General features: G+C 33.2%; 1 protein-coding gene across 1 annotated transcript; it reads left to right on the forward strand.

Moving 5' to 3' along the window:
• The first annotated feature begins 2,701 nt into the window (after nucleotides 1–2,701).
• Nucleotides 2,702–3,914, forward strand: LOC104611182 (glutathione S-transferase U7-like). The gene is made up of 2 exons (XM_010278139.3): nucleotides 2,702–3,207; nucleotides 3,353–3,914. Exons 1-2 carry the CDS (start codon nucleotides 2,857–2,859, stop codon nucleotides 3,755–3,757), a joined length of 756 nt encoding a protein of 251 aa, XP_010276441.1. The 5' UTR covers nucleotides 2,702–2,856; the 3' UTR covers nucleotides 3,758–3,914.
• Nucleotides 3,915–20,863: the final 16,949 nt, after the last annotated feature.

Here is a 20,863-nt window from a genome sequence, read left to right on the forward strand (position 1 = left end):
GGGCAAAGTTAAAAGTTGGGAATATCATGTCTACAGCAACCCAGCAAGGAAGGAATTTGAGAACCCACCAGAGTTCAAACTAGAAAGTACACTCATTATTGTGGTTACATTTGAATCTTGTTCACTCAAGGTTGCAATTGTGTATTTCATGGGAGGTAAATTGGTCAATCGGATAATTGATCATGATCCTATATTTATATGATATTATACTGGGTCTCAAGGTGAATAAATTGCTTACTCGGACGTCAATAACAATTTCTCCCTCCTATCTCTCCTTTTATCTGAGTAACCTATTATTGAGGAGGTCAAGAACGCTGGAAGCAAACTTATCCAAGCAAACGAAACCTAAGAAATACTTGCTCCGATAAACTCACATACCCAGATAAGTGAAAACCAATGTAACCTAATTTCATAGTTTTTACCAATAAAAAAAAGTTTCAAAGTTAATTTAATAAATGAAGGAGAAACATTATCTAGCTAGTGGGAACCGGGAATGATTTAATCAATATTGATAGTCAACCCATAATCCAAACCATGAAGTCCAAATTGATTGATGGAGCTTTGAGGATGGAATTCCTATTCGTTCTGCTCAACTCAAGAGGAGAGGAAACAGAAGTAGTGAAGCAAGAATGCAGACCCCGTGAGACTGTGAAAGACTTGCTTATTCTGTGTTTTAATGAATCAGACCTCAGACTTGAATCAGTCACCAAACAGGCACAAGGCCTGCATTGTCATGTGGTAAATAGAAACTATCAACTTTTCTTTTTTCACTACTGTACAACTTTTTACTTGGGAGTACGTACATTCAAGTTAATGCAAATAGTTAGGAGGTGTACCTTACAAATTTTTACAGAGGAAAAAGGCTCTAAAAGCAGAGGAGAATGATGGGAGACAGCAAGTGTAGGAGATGGAGGGATTTTTGACATCTCTGAAGCTCACTGTTCATAAGTCATAACTTCATACGTAGCAGCTTGAGATTGAGCTTTGGCATCAGTCTTGGGTCCAAGTGTCCAACTCTATAATCACGATGGACAATGCAATGCACTGTGACTTTGTATTAATCCTGAGCAGAGTGACAAGAAGGATTTTGAGACGCGAGAGTCTGACCCAGGACTATTAATTAGTCTATTGGTATTTGGTATTGGATTAATGAATGGGTTATTCTCCACTTGTTATTGAACAATATACAAGCATGACCTTACCTAAATTTTTGGTCAAAAGTTGTCTGAATAATTTTGGTATCAGTATTCTAATTAGGTGTTTTCATTATAAAGAGAGAAGCAGTAGAAGATTAACAATTTCAGTGGGTGGATAAATAACTTATTCACACTTTAGGGCAATCAATACTCTCCATAAATTTCACTTTTTCGTAGGACTCCTTATAGAGGTGCAAGAACATGGAGAAGTTGGTCAATTATCTGATTATTGACTAATTTACCGTTGTGAAATACCAGCAAACAAATGGGGCCTAATTAGTATATATGATTAGGTAGGGAATCAACAAAAAGAGAAGAAAAGAGTGATAGATCATCAATAAACAATAGGACATTAATCCCCCTGGTCTATGGCCATCCTACTTGATTTGAATTCCCTTGCCTGCCTGTAAAAGCAACATGTATCATCCCTTTATTAATTTATGGACAATATTCCCCCAGAATTCATGATTTGAAGGGACTAAAAGAGTTTAGGGTAGAACAAAAATGATATAGGTAGAAGTAGTAAGAAATGATTTAAGCAATAATAATTTAACACGGATACAAATTTAAATAAAACGGACAATTCCCCTGAGGTCATGGTCATAGATTTAAGAGGGCTAGCACCTAGCAGCTGCATGGCCACAGTTAAACCTTCACACCAAATAAGCCGAACGATCAAATCAAAATTATTGTAATTAAGGATGAGCGAAAAAAGCTTTCAAATACGACAATTCAATACCCAAACTTATATCAATTTAATACCTACCCTACCGTTAACCAATCCGTTAATCAATCGTTAAATAGCATTTGAAAAGACACACATATAGATTGATCCTAACTCCTAACCCTAACCCTCAAGTGGGTGCAGAGCAGAGGCCTAGCTCTGAGTCTAGCATTTGCCTTGTATACTGCCAAGTGCAAGCAGGATTCGATTTCAAAAATTCAATAGTGTTTGATGTACAAGCTTATAATTTATTGGCATAGCTAGCTAGCATTAATTCATAAAAACGAAAACGTAAATTGAATATATACATGTGTTGCCTTTATTGAAGGACTGTTAAAGGCAGAAAGCGCAGCAGAAGTCTTGTCATGCATGCAAATTACTCACGGTCTCATATGCTATCTTCTTTTCTTGTTGCCTTGCTGTGTATTCTTCTTCTACGCAAAGGTAGAATTAAGTAGGGTTCACTTCAGCCTTCAGCCGGTGCAACTTAACCCATTAGATAGAGTCAAATTTCAACGACAAAATTGACAGTACTATGCCCTCCTTTTTGTATATAGTAATTACACTTAATTTGGCCTTTGGGGAAATAAATAATATAATATAATGCAGATGCAGTTATATATTAATCAACTTTCTGCAGGGTGCAGGGTGCAGCACCCTAGCTTGGGGATCAAGCCAGGGTCCAGAGTTCATGTGGAGCCGAGCCCACCCTGCTAGCAGGAGGGAGCTAACCTATACGTACCTAAGAAGATACCAACGCCAACGCCAACGCCACTCACTTTTGCTTTTGACCCAACTCCCTCTCTCTCTCTCTCTCTCTCTGTTGTTGTCTATAAAATGCCAACACAAGATAGAGAGCGAGCGTGTGGTGTGGGGAGGCAAATGAGATAATAGAGAAACCAATCTGATCTCGATCGGTTATTAATTAGTCTTGTGATGATGCAGTCTGATAATCATCAGCAGGAGTCGTTTGTGTGTGTTGATCAGGTAAAGCTGTTTGGGTCATGGGCGAGTTCATACACTCACCGAGCGCAACTGGCTTTGAAGCTCAAAGGTGTGGAGTTCGAGTACGTGGAAGAGGAGCTTACTAACAAGAGCCCTCAACTCTTGCTCTACAACCCCGTCTACAAGAAGGTTCCCGTTCTCCTCCATGGCGACAAGGCCGTGGCCGAGTCTGTCATCATTCTCCAGTACATAGACGAAACCTGGTCGGAAAACCCCATATTGCCCGACAATCCCTACGAGAGAAGCCTCGTCCGATTCTGGTCTCATTTTGCCGACGACCAGGTAATTACGTAGCTAGATACTACTCCATGCCTCTTTTTGTTTTGTTTTCTACTCTAATTGACACAACACTACAGAAGAATAGAAGCTTAATTAATTAAATGGCCGTCTTGTGGATTATATATATATATATATATATATATTGCAGCTGGGTCCTTCAGTGGGGCTGGTATTCCGGTCGACGGGAGAGCAACAAAAGGCGGCAGTGGAGCAAGTGAACGACAATCTGAAGCTGCTGGAGAAGGAGATGGAAGAAGGGTACTTCAAGGGGAGGAGGTTCTTTGGAGGTGATAAGATTGGGATGCTGGATATCGTGTTGGGCTGCGGATCCTATTGGCTGTGGGTGTTGGAAGAGGTCGCCGGAGTGAAGCTTGTGGAGTCGGGGAGGTTCCCCAGGTTCCATTCCTGGCTGCGGGATTTCGAAGAGCAGCCGGAGGTTAAGGAAACTATTCCTCCCACTGATAAGTTGCTGGATTATGCTAAAAGCATTCACCTCGTTATTCTACTCAATGGTGATCAAGCTCAAGCTCAAGCTCAAGCAGAGAATCCTTAAGTTGCAGTATTAATATATATATATATATATATATATATTTTGAAGTAGAACTATTAATCCCTCTTTCTCTCTCGTCTGTGATGTTTCTGTGTAGGAATTATTAGGAAAAAGCTTGTGCTGTACTTGATATTAATATATCAAATTATCAAGTATTAATTGTAAACTGTTCTCGATGTGACAAATATCACGCAACACACGTACATTCCAAAATCCAAATTGCTAAGTTGTACACTAACTAAGTAAGCGTCAACTATTGCAGATGTGAGTGAAACGATCATGCATGCAGAGATTCATTATTACATACGTACTAGAGAGAGATTGGTCGTGTGTAAGGGTGTCAATGGACCGGTAAATCCATTTGGACGGATTGGATGAACAATAAGACATCAAAATATTTATTAGATTGGATTGGACTCAGTTGGTCCCTTATAAATTTATATTGGATTGCATTAGATTAAGTTAAAATCTGGTCCATTGATATAAGATAAGAATATAGGTGTCAATGGACTGAGTTTGGGTTAAAATCAATATATATTAAAACGAATTTGAACAAATTGAGCAGTCTAAACATTAAATTAAACTGATTTAAAATCATCCAAAATATTCATTGGATTGAATTAGACCTGATCCATTTGCAATGGATTCACACTGGATGAGATTGGACCAAATCCGGTACAATAAACACCCCTAAATTCACGAGGACTGACCCTTATTGGGTTATTGGGTAATGTAGCATTGATTCATTGACTTGAATGCACAAGTTTATCATCATCATGTAGCTTGATAGAGTGGGTAAGCTTAAGCCTTAACTAACTAATTAACATTTAGCAATTTATTGGGCTTACATTAAAAGAGTTTGGGTACGGTAGACCCGACCGAGCTCATAATAGCCAATTAACCACTGTACCTTAGTCCAATTACTACTGGGCTTTACATTTACGGGGTGTGGGCTTGGAGATGAGATGTTAATGAGATCAATTGAATTGAACAAACCTATCAATCAATTGATCAATTTCCTCGTTGAAGAATGCAGATGGGCTCATTGTGCAAATGGATCCATACCCTAACAACCCACATGTATGATAATACTGTCTTCATTCCATATGCTATCCAAAATCCAAGCCAAACGCCCCATTTCAAAATTGGACCAATCTTGATACGCCACGGACATGGGTCCTACACGACAGCCTGACGTGGCATATCATGATTGGTCCACTATTCGTAGCTAAACGTCTAAGGGCCCACTTAACATGCAACTATATTCTATAAAGCATGGAAAAAAAGAGGGTTTTATTTCTGTCTTTGTCTTCTGAGTTCAATTTTATTTCTATTGAGATGTACAGTAAACACAGTATTCAATAGGTTCACCTGCATAAATATAGTATCCTGAACATGACAATTAACAAGATAATTCCAGTAGAATGGTTCACTTCAAAGGATTAAAAATATAGGAAAGATGAATCGAAAACTGAATGGATGAGAACAGTGAGATGAGAGCATAATCTTTTTTCTATTTTACTTCCTGTATAGTCATTTTATACAGAAATTCCTCAACACCTTACCCTCAATCTTCACCTTTCTCTTATTTTTCTATCAAACCAAACACAGCATTGACTGGAGTTAACAAACTTCCAAGAAATTGAAAAGCTGAGAAATGTTTACAGGAAGCTGCTTTTGATCAGGCCGACATGTACAGTTAGTTTGTAAAGATAAAGGAAATACCATGGTGTGTCTCCATGATGCAATTGAAAATGTAGATGTGTTAGTTTGAAGTATGATACCAGCAGCCAGATAACAGCAAATATTTGAATCATGTCATGTCTAGACAAATTGTTGTAAAAATAAATTAATTAGGCTATGTTCGGTTTTAAGGAAAAAGTAGGAAAATGAAGAAATGCAGGGAAATCTATATAAGATTTGTAATATTTTTTTTCATTTTCTTTCCTTTCCCTACCTTTTCTTTCAAACCAAATATAGCCTTAAGGTTCTGTTACAACTCTTGGAAAGGTTTGGAACAATTCATTTACTCACGTTATTTATTAGCCTTCTCTTAGGCAGGACAAACTTTGGATTGTATAAATTTAAGCCATTAGCCAATAGAATGGGATTAGTTGAAGGTGATGGCTGTATAGCGGGCTGTGGAACCAATGATAACATCCCATGTCTGTAATAAATACTAAGTGAGAGATTGGTGAATAGTTGTGGGCATTGTAATTGTATGACGGGGATGGGCATTATAAATGGTTTTACATCCAATAATGCTAAGTAAGAGATTGAGTAGTTGTGGGCTATATGTATTTTATGACGGGCATGGGGCATTATAATTGGTTTCACATCCAAAAATGCTAAGTGAGAGATAGAGTGGTTATGGGTCATAAAATGTGAACTGTCTTAGGCCATGTTTGGGAGTGCTTACATTAAAAATATGTGCTTAAAAACAAGTGCTTATTCAAATAATCACTTATTTACATTTGTCACCCAACTTTTTCAAGTGTTTATTTTAAAAAATAAGCACTTATTTCATATTGGGTGTTTGTCATTTGGTAGTATTTTCTCCAATAAGCATCTATGACTATTGTGTCCTTCATTTTCTTTCAAATTTTACGAAAGCACAAAGCACTTCTATGGAAGTATTTTATAAAAGTACTTTTAAAAAGTACATAAATGTACTCTTATAAAAGCACTTTCATGAAAGTACTTTTATAAAATTCAGCTAGGGATAATTTTATAAGTGGTATTTAAAATTCAACTAGGGATAATTTTGGATGAAAAAATTGAATAAGTGCTTATTGTATAAGCACTTAAAAAAAGCTGGAAATTTGGGCTTAAAAAATAAGCCCTTATTTTAAAAATAAGCATTTATTTCGGGCTTATTTCTCAAACACCAGTAAGTGCTTAATGGTGTGGTCCTAGCCCAAATAAGCACTTATTTTAAAGCACTCCCAAATATGGCCTTAATCATCTACATCAACATCCAAAAAGTATGTTTAGGTGCATACAAGTTATTACTTCTTATTCTTAGGAGTCATTGCTTTTGCAATTCATTTTTAGTTATTAAAGGCTCAGTTTGGAAAGAGTTCAAATATAAATATGTATGGTACAAAATACAAATAAAATAATATAAAATACAAGATTTAGTACTCAACATATTTGTATTTATACTCTTTTCAAATTGAGCCTAAGTACAAATACAAAAATGTAGCGTGCAAATATTGTATTTTATATATGTAAACCTTGTATTTACACTCTACATATTTGTATTTGTACTCTTTCCAAGCTGAGCCTAAAAGATGATAGAACTTTGTTTACTTCTTAAAAATATTAAAACATTAAAATGACTTTATATCCGCATTTTATTAACAGCTATTCTACAATGAAAAGTTCTACACACAAAAAAAAAAAATCTACAATGGAAAGATCTAAATAAAATAATGTGTACGTAGGAAGTAGAGTTGATCATTTTTCAGCTCGGCCCATCCCATCCCGCAATCTAATATATACATTAAAGGAATGATTTCAGGCCAAAGCCCCTACAGTTAGACATGTGGCCCATCTACATTCAGACACCTGTCCTTCCAAAGATTTAAACAAAATTGACACATGTCAAATTCTGATTAATGGTAGCTCAAGAGCTTAACCCACTAGACATGTGTCAAATTTTTATTAGTGGTAGTTCAAGAAAAGAGCCCACTAACATGCAGAGTAGAGCCCACCACCATGTAGAGTTGTGAGAAGTGGGAAGCTCCCACTTTTAATCCTTTCCTAAAAAAATGAAATTATGGTATTAATTACTGTTAACTAGAAAACTAATTAATTAATTCCAGCTATTGATTATTAATAATAATTACTGTTAACTATTTCTAATTAATTAATTACAGCTATTAATTACTAATAATAATTACTCACCGATAATAATTAATTACTGAAAATAATTTCTTATAATAATTACTACTATTACTTAATTGCTGATAATAATTAATTAGTGATAATATTGCTCATTATTAACTCAGAAAATAATTTTTATAATAATTACTGCTAATACTTAATTACTAATAATTTATTACTAACAATTTTGCTCATTATTAATTCGAAATGATAATTAATAAATATTTTCATAATGGAAATTAATAATTTGAAAATAATCATTTTGTATTTATATTAACTTATATTAATTATTTTGAAAATAAATATTTAATGGTAACTTTTCATATTATATTTATTATTAGAAATTATAATTCATACATTTATATGAAATAATTAATTATATTACTATAAGTAATTATAATTAATAAAGTTATATTAATTAATATAATTACATTATTATTATCAATAATTATAATTAATTATTACTAATACTAATTGATGATGCACAATCTGGCCGGTCTTAGCTGTCAATGATCTTGCCTCTGAACTGAGTAACAGGGACCTGAAACGGAAGGAGAAGAGAAGCTTCGGGGAGAACCCGGCGTAAGGGCTCCGAAGCTCAAGTTAGAATCCTTCAAAGGCAAGATAAACAAGATAGCGCAAAAGTTAGCATACCTCGTTCCTGGGGGTAGGAGCCTTTTATAACCACTTCGCGCACTCGCTTCCAGGCTTCCGTCAGATCGGGCATGATTACTTCTGAACTCCTGCCAGTTCGGATGTCATTTCCTCTGGCCGGACAGAACCGCCACTGTTCCTTTTGTCGGAGCCGTTTCTGCGGCTAGTGACGACGGTTGCAGGTGGCGGTAGCAGGAAGCCGTTTGAAATGCGGCTGTCAGGCGTCAGATCCCAAATCAGTCAGGTGCGTCGCCCTTGGATACGGACGTCCTTGGTGTCGGGTACGTTTGGTCAGCCTGGTGTTTCGGAAGCGAAGTGTTGGAGTGGCGAGCGAGGTGTCTTGAGTTCGGTTTGGAGTGTTCCGAGCTGCCATGGGCCAGCTCGGGTCAGCTTTGTGAGGCTTGGGGCTCAATATAGTTCGTGCTCCTTGCAGGGAGCTCGGGTTCTCAATAGGGAGCTCGCTCTTAATAGGGAGCTCGGACTCCCAGTAGGGAGCTTGCTCTTAATAGGGAGCTCGGTCTTTAGGGAGCTCGGGTTCTTACTTGGGGAGCTCGGACTTAGGGAGCTCGGACTTAGGGAGCTCGAACTCTTAGGGAGCTCAGACCCTAGTCAGGGAGCTTGCTCTTAACAGGGAGCTCGGACTCAGTACATCGATCTGGAGTTCGGGCTCGGTAGTGAGCTTGGACTTGCTTCCGATGTTCGCTTCGGGCCCTCTACTGTCCCGAGCTGCTTGCCTTTGCCACGTGTCGGGCGATTGCGAGGTCGGACCAAATTTCCCTTCATCACTAATGATGATAATTATAACTTCAGAGTGTTAATTAATTAATGATAATTTATAAGTATTTTAATAATGTTAATTATTAATTACGATATAATCATTTTATATTAATATTAATTCATATTAAATATTTTATAAATATATAATTAGTGGTACTTATTTACATTATTATTATTACAAGTAACTATAATTAATACAATTATTATTCTCCAATAAATAATTCATTTGGTGAAAGTTAAATTATAAAACTTTTAATTATTCAATATTGTTAAACTTAAAGAATTATAAAAGCAAATATTATTTTATGAATTAACTAAAAATCGTAATTATAAAAAATTAATTAATTAATGTAAATAAAAATAAAAATAAAAATAAAATAATAATAGTAGTAATAATAATAATACTTTCATACTACTGATTTCAAAACCAATACACACATAATAAGAATATATTATTAGTTAATAATAATATACTTATTATTATTACTGATTTCATAATTATTAATCTATTAATAATACTGATTATTATTAAAAAATGTTAATAGAAAATTTTAATTACTTAAAATTATTTGCTGAAATTACCCGTTTTAATTTGGACAGATAATTAATTATTAATTTTAATTTCTTAAAATTTATTTAATGAATAATTTTAATTACTCTTTGATTTAATGACCTTATTTTTGAATAATTGGTTTTTTATGTTCAATATTTTTTTTTTGCAAAAATCCAAATAGTTTTTCATTTGCAATGCTAACCATTTTATTTTTCTCTTATTCAGTTTTCCGAAAGATAAAAATAAATAAATTAATGATATTTACCTATTTTATCAAATTGTGTATTTATCAAGTTGTTGTCATTGATGATGACAATGATGATGAGTCGACTTTTTGAAAGAGAGGGGTACTAATAATAATTAATGACTTCTAATTAATTAATTCCAGCTATTAATTACTAATAATAATAACTCATTGATAATATTTAATTATTGATATTAACTAATTACTGATAATATTTCTCATTATTAATTCAGAATGATAATTAATAATGATTTTCATAATGGTAATTAATAATTCGAAATAATCATTTTATATTTATATTAACTGTTATTAATTATTTTAAAAATAAATATTTGATGTTAATTATTTATATTATAATTATTATCATAAATTATAATTCATACATTTATATGAAATAATTAATTATATTTTATTATTATCAATAATTATAATTAATTATTACTAATAGTAATGATTTCTGATATAAATTTATTACTGATTATAATTACTTACTGATAATTAATTCCTTAATTATAACAATGATAATTATTACTTCAGAATGTTAATTAATTAATTATAATTAATAAGTATTTTAATAATATTAATTATTAATTGGATATAATCTTTTTATATTTATATTAATTCATATTAATGATTTTATAAATATATAATTAGTGTTACTTATTATTATTATTACTACTACTACTACTACTACTACTATTATTATTATAAGTAATTATAATTAATACTATTATTATTCTCCAATAAATATTTCATTTAGTGAAAGTTAAATTATAAACTTTCAATTAATCATTATTGTTAAACTAAAAGAATTATAAAAGGAATTACTATTTCAGGAACTAACTAAAAATCGTAATTATAACAAATTAATTACTTCATAATAAAAATAAAAAAGTAATAAATAATAATAATAATTTAATATTACTTATTTCAAATCAATACACACATAATAAGAATATAATATTAGTAAATAATAGTATTAGTAATATACTTATTATTATTATTGATTCCATAATTATTATTATTAATCTATATTACTCAATAAAGACATGGAATAAAAAAAATATTCAAATTACCAGTAAATGAATGAAATAAAAATCTATGAAAATTCTTATTGAGTTGAATTTGACACATCAACATGCCCAAAATTATAACTTCAACCTACATTTCTTATTTCTATCTCGCAATTCTAATAATTCAAATATACCATTGGTTATATACAGGTTTCCCTACCGTTTTCCTAAAGATAAATTCTAGCTAGTCTATGTGCACTATGGGGAGCTTGGACTTAAAATCCATAACCATGATTGACCAAAAGAAGTGTTGCCACCTAACTTGGAGGTGACATCCATACTCAGGATGGTCCCATTATTATCCTTTCTTGCATGTTTCCTCTGTTGGATGGAATTTGGAATCCTGATTATATTATCAGTTGATTATAGCCATACATGATGATGATTTGATTGTAGTCATAATTTTTCATCTCTTACTTTAAATGATGGATGCATCTGCAAATGTTGTTTGACATGGATTGATTTTCTTAGTATCTCTTTGAATGATTTTCTTCCTTCTTTGCCTCTTTGAATGGATATCACTAAATGCTTTTTATCCATTCATATGTCCCTAAATATTAAGCAACATTGGTGATGTTGTCGTAAACATCCATCTGATTTTACTATTTTATAAATGGATTAATGATTCAAAGTTATCGATTACTATGGAGTGCAAATTTACACCAGTCTGGAGTTCACACCACAAATAAATGCAGCCTAAATAAATAATCTTCCTCTTTCATATAAAATGAGACCACCTCATTTTACTTTCTATTCTACTTCTCACAAATAATTAAGCCCAAGGTTTTTAAAACTGACTCAGAGAACAAACTGATCAGGGGTCCAGTTCTAGGGTCGAACGGTCGGCCCGTTCTGATAAAAAAATTAAAAATTAAAAAAAAATAAAAAATGGTCAAAACCGTTTAAACGGTTAACCGCTCGGGTCAACGGTTTACTGACCAAAATCAATGGTTTTTGGAGAAAAACCAGTTTTGGGGAAAAACGGAATCAATCACCTAACTTGTTCCCGGTTTTCCAGTCCAACCATCTGGTCCGGTCCAGTTTTGAAAACCATGAATAAACCAACATCATACTTAAAAAAAATAATAAAAAGCAGAATGTACACTACACCCAGGCCATTTGCACTCTCATGCATTTATGCTGGTGCAAATAAAATTTGTAAAACAAACAAACGAAACCTTAGAGACAAAGCAACAATTCATTCAATTCAGCCACTTACAACGGGCCTCTAAGAAACTGCCGACCCAAATAGTAAAATCAGCAATCTAAGACTGGAAGACGACTAGCAAGGAGAAATCATTTAATTAAGCTCCCAAAGAATGCTGTGAGCAAATTAAATGAGTACTGAAACCTTATTTCGTCCTAAGATTGCTTTAAGAATTAAAGAAGGCAAAGAAAAGAGCATGTGTCATTGCCAGTCTATGTGCACTATGGGGAGCTTAGACTTAATATCCATAACCATGATTGACCAAAAGAAGTGTTGCCACCTAACTTGGAGGTGACTTCCATACTCAGGATGGTCCCATTATTATCCTTTCTTTCATGTTTCCTCTGTTGGATAGACTTTGGAATCCTGATTATATTATCAGATGATTGTAGCCATACATGATGATGATTTGATTGGCATGGATTGTTTTTCTTAGTATCTCTTTGAATGATTTTCTTCATTCTTTGCCTCTTTGAATGAATATCACTTAAATGCTTTTTATCCATTCATATGTCCCTAAATATTAAGCAACATTGATGATGTTGTTGTAAACATCCATCAAATTTTACTATTTTATAAATGGATTAATGATTTCGAAGTTATCGATACTTTTTTGGAGGGGTTGCTCAACAGGACATTGATTTTTTATTGTTAAATAGTCAATTTCAAATTAAATGATACTGTAGTTGCCCCTTACTTAGTATGGGGTCATTGTCTAGATAAAACACGGTAAGTCTCTTAAATCAAATAAAAAGCCTACCCTAAATGTCTATTATAAATAATTAAAAAATCAAATAATTCAAATTAAATCAAATAATTACTTGCTGAAAATTCCTGAATGAAGTAAATAATAATAACAATCAATTATTTACAGAAATAATTAATAATAATTACAATCATCAAGTACTTAATTAAGTAAATAATAAAAAATGAAATAACAATCATCAGTTATCATTAATGTTTATTCAAAGCATAACCCATAATAATTACAAAATACAGTAATTAAACCTTAAATAAGAATCAATATTTATTAACAGTCATTAACATTGTTAAGCCAAATCATTAATGTTTATTCTTAAATGCAAAATATGAATTAACAAATCTATTATATAATAATTATACTCGGTTGGAAAATTATTTTAAGTAAATATTTAAATAATTACAAATTTAGTTATTATTATTACTATATAACAAAAATTTTAAATTAAATACTAAAATAAAATAATAATAATAATAATGGTTAAATTAATGTAATAGACGGTTCAAGTTAAATTTAATGACCCATATAATTTTACGGGTTTGACATATAAGGGTCAGTTTATGTGGACCCGTAGATTGTATGAATGTCTTAAAGAATGGCAATTTATAAATAGTAATAAAAATCATTAATGTATATATATATATATATATATATATATATATATATATATAATTAACTTCCCCGTACTAAGTACGGGGTCATTCACTAGTTATTTATATAAATCTAATATGCGTATATATTTGTGTCATTTTATTTTATATTTAATATTGTGCATATAAATATTAAAATATGGCACACATAATATACTTAATGTTTTATAATATATATTTAGTATTTCATATTTAAAATAATAGGCCCCAAATCAAGGCCAGGCTGGGACCGAGCCTAGGCTATAGCTCCCTATCATAGGTAGGGGTGTAAACGGAGCGAATTCAAATCGAATCAGGCAATATTCAAATTTGAACCCGATTGGAAAATTCAATATCTGAATTCGATTCGATATCTGACGGATATTGAAAATTAATATTCAAATTTAAATTCAATTAAATATTCGATTCGACTAATTGATTATTTTAGGTAATTAAATATATAAAATAAATATTTTATTTATATAAAGTATATAAATATATAAATTATTTATATAATTTAATTATTATATATATAAATTATATAAAACTTTTAAAATTTTATATATTATATATAAGAATTAAGTAATCGATCGAATTTGGATATTTATCAAATCGAATCAGGTCATATCCGAATTCAACCGATTAGATATTCAAATTATTCGAATTCGATTCGATTATACCGAATCTCAAATTTGAAATCAGATTTTTGAATACCGTTTACACCCGTAATTATTGGTGCTAAGTTTGGACTGGGCCTGACCTGTACATCACCCCTTAATAGGAAGCTCAAAAAATGAAGTCGTTTCATTTTATTATAAGGGAAAGTGAAATAACAAAAACTGGTGAAGAAATGCACTGTTGTTTAAAATAATTAATCTTTAAGCTGAAATCACTTAATTAAATGATGTTTGGTTTACCAGCGGGTTTATGATAAATCACTTATTCCTCAATTACATGTAAATTTCATTTACTCAATTTTCTTTGCAAACCTATTTCAATAATGGGAAACCAAATGTACTTTTCTCTTGATGGATCAGTAAAAATTACTTATCTATAGCAGACCAAACACTCCCTATTCTCTGTTTATTTGTAATGCAAATCTGAACAGGATACAGATTTTGCATCCATTTATTTGTAACTATAATTTGAACCCCTACCTAATGCAAAATTTGTATTTATTGACATTGCAAATTTTGTATCTGAAAAACTGATGCAAATTTTGCATCACCTTCTTTCTACCTTAATTGTATTTCTATCTCATATAAAGTCCAAATCAAGAGCACATCATTTTTCTTCTTATAATACTCCTAAGGCTGTATTTGTTGCGGTGTAAATACACTTTTATACTGGTGGAGTAGAGTGAGCGTAAAGTGTGGACTAGATCACTACAGAAGAGAATAGAGGAAAGTTTTATATCAAAAAATCAGTGTTAATATTACACCAATTATCAATGTAAAAACTTTTTTGAAGGAAGTGCAAATTTACACCAGTCTGGAGTTCACACGGCAAATAAATGCAGCCTAAATAAATAATCTTCCTCTTTCATATAAAATGAGACCACCTCATTTTACTTTCTATTCTACTTCTCACAAATAATTAAGCCCAAGGTTTTTAAAACCGATTCAGAGAATGAACTGGTCAGGGGCCCGGTTCCTGGGTCAAACGGTCGGCCCATTCTGATAAAAAAATTAAAAATTAAAAAAATAAAAAATGGTCAAAACTGTTCTAACGGTTAACCACTCGGGTCAACGGTTTACTGACCAAAATTAATGGTTTTTTGAGAAAATCCAGTTTTAAGGAAAAACAGAATCGATCACCTAATTAGTTCCCGGTTTTCTAGTCCAACCATCCGATCCGATCCAATTTTGAAAATCATGAATAAGCCAACATCGTACTTAAAACAAATAAAAAAAAAAAAAAAAACAGAATATACACTACACTCAGGCCATTTGCACTCTCATGCATTTATGCCGGTGCAAATAAAATTTGTAAAACAAACAAATGAAACCTTAGAGACAAAGCAACAATTCATTCAATTCAGCCACTTAAGAAATCATTTAATTAAGCTCCCAAAGAATGCTGTGAGCAAATTAAATGAGTACTGAAACCTTATTTCGTCCTAAGATTGCTTTAAGAATTAAAGAAGGCAAAGAAAAGAGCATGTGTCATTGCGTGCAACTCGGGACTTGGGAAATGCCAAATTGTGAAGCATTTAAGTGGTGCACAATCTTCAAAACCCACCATTAGAGATCTGTCATCGGGCTTCAGTCAATTAATGGAATTTCTGCCAAACGCTTTGATTCTATTCAATGATCTTCAACTTCAATTTTTATCTGTAAGGTTTTTAAAATCGAACCGGATAAAGAACCGGTCAGAGGTCCGATTCTCATGTCAAACGGTCTGATCATTTGAATCAAATGGATAGTTCGTTCTGACAAAAAAATAAAATTAAAAAATTAAAAACAATTAAAACTGTTGAACGGTTCGACCATTCTGGGTCAACGAACGGTTTATTGACTAAATTAACAATTTTTGGTAAAATAACAATTCTGGGTTAAAACAGAACCGTTATATCTAACGGAATCAATAAAAAGACTCCTCTACCCTGATATATTCTTTAAATTTTCAAAACATTAAAATTTTAAGTTTTCATACAACTAATTAATAAGAACAATTTTGTCTCACAGTTCACCTTTGGTTTGTGCTCAAATCCTTTTCCCCGGATCTTGAATATAAAATCTCTGCATTAGCAAAAAGGGAGCCATGGTTTACACAGCGAAAAATAACTTGATTCAGCATCCAAAAGTTTGTATCTGTTTATTCTAGAAAGAAGTGCTTTAATTTGTCTTCAAAAGTTTGGCAGGGCTTTGTCGCTTAAGATGTATTGAACATTTACTTGATGGGGTTTGTCTGTGAAGTCATGGCCCGAACCTTCATTTGGTGAGGAAGGAAGAGGGGTTCGAGAGAAAATTATGAAGAGAGAGAGAGACCAACTGAATCGATGAAAGGTATTTTGTCCAGGGGCAAAATTGTGTTTTTGAAAGAATTTGAGATGCATACGATATTTACATGTAAACGGATCATGGCAGAAGCTTATTGGAGGGGTAATGTCTGTCCAATAACATCATCCAATAGGGGAGCCCTTTTGAAAATGAAGGGGGAGGTTTTAGTATTTATGGGAAAATGTAGAGGAGGTTTAAATCTTTTATCCTAAAATTTAATTATTATACAGCAAATATCATATTAAACAACCATTTAATCTATGATTTTTAAATTATTGTTGATTTGAATGGTCAAATTGTTTGACCAACCCACTGAATTTGGGTGGTTGAACCATTGAGATGTTTAACCTAGACAACATTTTTTGGATTGTTTTTTATTTTAATTATTTTTAATTTTTTATTATCACAAAACAATGTGTTCAAACCAGACGATCAAACCACAAACTAGAAATTGGTGGCCAAAATAGTTTTGGTTTCAGGCCAGTTTGATACAAGCTGATTAGATTATGTTTAAACATATATGTTGATATATACTATAATTTTAAATTTTATATATTAGTAAAGTTGATTTGAATGTTACCGGAATTATTGGAGCACTATGGGTCCTAGTTTCAAAAAATCAGTTAGGCTGCATTTGGAAACAATGTAAATGGAGTATAAATCCCGGTTTATGGTAAATTTGCACTCTGGTTCACTTTTGTCTGTGTTTGACAATATTACATTTATGCATTGACAAATGATAAACCAATGCATATATTACATTGATAATAAGATGTAAAAGTACATCAATAAAAAAGAAGTAAATTTGCATTCAAGTGAGCTTTTAATAAAAAAAGCATATGCTTTATTGGAATTCATGTTAGCATCCATTACAGCAAAAAGTCTGTTTGGTAAAAAGATAAATTTATCGGTGCAAAACTAACCCAACTTTGCAATTTATATGAACCGATTTACACTCTACATATTTGCATTTACACTTATTTGCATTGTTTTCAAACGCGACCTTAAGGAATTCTTCCAAGAGCACAAACTTCATGGAAAAATCAACAAAACCTTTATAGCTCTTATCCCAAAATGCAAAATCAGTTTAGGCCCATTAGCCTGTGCAACACAAATACTAGTTATGAATAAGGCATATGACAGGGTAGAGTGAAACATCATAAAAAGGGTGTTGGAGAAAATGAGTCTTGGGTAGCTTTTCATTAAGTGGGTCATGAAATGAATTTCCACTATTTCACATCAACTACTTGTGAATGGAAACCCTAGTAAAATATTTTTTCCAAGCAAGGGCCTCAGACTAGGGGATCCCCTATCCCCTTATTTGTTTCTAATAGTCTCAGAGGTGTTATTTCTAGCACTTCACCATATGCATTCAGTAGGTTCCATCTCTGGCATTAAGATCAATCAGAATTGCCCTGCCATCACTCATTTGTTTTGCGTAGATGATTCCTATATTTTTTCAAGTGCAAACATTGCAAAAGGAGGTGTGATCCTGGAAATCCTAAAGCAGTACTGCGAAGTCTCTAGTTAGAAGGTGAATCATTCAAAATCTGAAATTTATTTTAGCCCAAAGTTTCACTCAAGACTTCAGAAAGAATGGAGAAATTAGAATGTTGGGAATTCTAATTTTAGCCCAAAGTTTCACTCATTCAAAATCTGAAATTAGAATGTTGGGAATTAAAAAAAAAAGTCATCAATAATCCCTTCACTTATTTGGGTCTTCTGCTTTGGCTAAATCAAAAAAAAAATATCCTTAATTACCTCTATGAAAGAATGGAGAACAAAACATCTGGGTGGACAACAACCTTTTTGTCTAATGCACTGACCCATGACTTGGAGGTAACAACAGTTCAACATTCATGTTGGTTTTTAAAATACTACTAGTATAGCACATTTTCCTACCAAGAAACAATAGTAAAAAATGGGCTTGATTATGAACTTTTTATATGGTGGGTGGTCTTACATTCCACTCAACTTAATTGCTATACTTCTGCATACTCTTGTTCTTGGTTTGAGATGCAAGCTTCTTGAAGCCCTAACACCTAGGTTGCTTCTTTCATCCTCTCCTTACCTTCGTTAGTGGGTGCTGTTTAGGAGCCTTCTTTCATCCTCTCCTTCCCTCTAGGTTTTAGTTCAAGTCTCTTCAGCAGGAGGTTGCCTTTCCTTTCTCTTGCAGGTTGAATGGAGGAGGAAGAGGAAAATGTTTTGGTGATCGAATGTGAGAATACAGAAGAAAAAAAAAGCCTTTCTGGAAAACGACAATGATATGTAAGTTTCTATCCAAAAAGAAGATTATCCACACTGCTTTGGCAAGGGTGCTACCACAGACGTGAAATGTAGAAAGAGGATTGAAGTTTGGGGACCCAATAGGAGATCACTTTATATTAAGGGTCCATTCATTATCCTTTTTTTTTCTTTTTTCTTTTTGAGATCAATGGGATTTTGGTAACCATTGACTAATATCTCCATGTTCTTTTTTTCAGACTTATGTAGGTGATGCAGCGTGGAAGCAATGAAAATCGGAGCTGGCTATGCAAGTACCGAGCAAACACTAGTTTCTAGCGAAAACTACACGATTTCTCTAGGAGAGAGAAAATGTGGCAAAAATTGAAGAGGAAATCTGAAGAAATTCTGAAAATATGAAGTCTGAATTGATGATTATTAACTGGAAAATGGCAGTATTTATAATACATCTGGAAATTGTAAAGTAATTAGGAAAGAAAAACTGTAGTTGATCTAAACATCTCAAACACATAGCTGGATCGAACTCTTCTTGATCTTGGTCTTGATAGGATCAAACTCTCTAGCTGGATCTTCACCGTTGGATCTTCTTGGATATAATCCATGAATCTTGGAAGTCTTGGATTATCTTGATCTCTAGGATTCTTGATTATCTTGAATTCTTGAGTTCTTGATTATCTTGAATTCTTGATGGATCTTGAATTCTTGAATTCTTGATGTATCTTGTATTCCTAAATTATCTTGGATTCTTTGAGTTTTTTGGCTTATCTTGAATTCTTCCCATGAGTTGTTGCCCATATGATGAGATGGGCCTCCCTGATGAGATGGGCTTCCATCATTCTCCCCCACTTGGAAAAGACTCGACCCCGAGTCGTGGCTAGGATATGCGAGGGTCGTCTCTGGTAGGTAGTGATGAAGGTCAACAAGTATTAAAGCACTGGGAAATTGTGTAGTAGCTTCCCCTGAGAAATTGTTAACATAGATTGTAGACGCTCTCTTATCACATATACAGTCGGCAGACCAACATGGATGAAGTGTTTTGGCCGCTTGCTCAACATCAATTCCCTTCTCCGATTCTGTCATCCAATAAAGGGCTTGGTTCTGATACGGCCTTAGACCACACATGAGTGTTTTTGGGGGATCCATTTCCTTCAGATTGTATGTATCTGTAGTAACGACAAGCTTATTTAGAGCTGACTTCGAGATAACTTGTTCATCGTTACTTTGCTCAGGATGTTGACCCCCCTTTCTTCGTTTCAAAAGAGGCAAGAGTGTTGTAGTTTCATCTGAATCACCCTCTAGGCTTAAGGAACATTTTCGCTTGTCAAGATCCTTCGGGATAACTTCTGCCTTTTGATATGGCTTAATTTTCAGCAATTTGAAAAGAGCCGGAAGAGGACAAAGAGTAGAATAAGTATGAAGGAACTTCTAACTTCCATGAAGACTTATCACCCTCAGTGAAAATGGAACTGTGAATGTGAAAGCTTACACACAGTGTGATTTCTTGCATCAAACTAAGGTCTTCTAGTGTAGCTACACATCGACCACAAAATCAATGTGATGTTGTATATCTCGCATGGGTGGGAGTTCATGTGGTAACTCATCTGGAACTACATCATGGAACTAATCAAGTAGTTCATGCACTTCCACTGGAATTTTATTTTCCTCCAGTGTTTCATTCATATTTTCTCCCTTCAACAAATGTACATCGCGGGTATCCTTACATTCTTTTACAAATTCAACATGATGGGGCCTTAGGAATATTCTTTTCAGTCATGGGTAACAAAGTATAACGTATACCCTCTTTTTCAAGTTGGTAGGTATTCTTCCTACCCATGTGCCTTGCATCTGTATCAAATTGTCAAGGCCTCCCTAACAAAATATGGCAAGTATCCATAATTACAATATCACAATATACTTCATCATGGTACTTACCAATAGAAAAAGGTACCTTGCAGCGCTCCTCCCCTCGTACGCCGCCTCCTTCCTTGATCCACCCAATTGTATATGGGTTTGGATGTTTTTTAGGAAGTAACTGTAATCTTTGTATGACATCCCTGCAAATAATATTTTCTTGACTG

This window comes from Nelumbo nucifera, chromosome 2 (assembly GCF_055504915.1).
Source record: "Nelumbo nucifera cultivar China Antique chromosome 2, China Antique-T2T, whole genome shotgun sequence".
In the NCBI taxonomy this organism is placed as follows: Eukaryota; Viridiplantae; Streptophyta; class Magnoliopsida; order Proteales; family Nelumbonaceae; genus Nelumbo; species Nelumbo nucifera.

What these genes read in the sequence shown, in the direction of transcription:
- LOC104611182 (XM_010278139.3), top strand. Translation starts at nt 2,857, where the DNA reads ATGATGCAGTCTGATAATCATCAGCAGGAGTCGTTTGTGTGTGTTGAT. An exon ending in CTCATTTTGCCGACGACCAG is followed by an intron (nt 3,208 to 3,352) that starts GTAATTACGTAG and finishes TATATATTGCAG; the next exon opens with CTGGGTCCTTCAGTGGGGCT.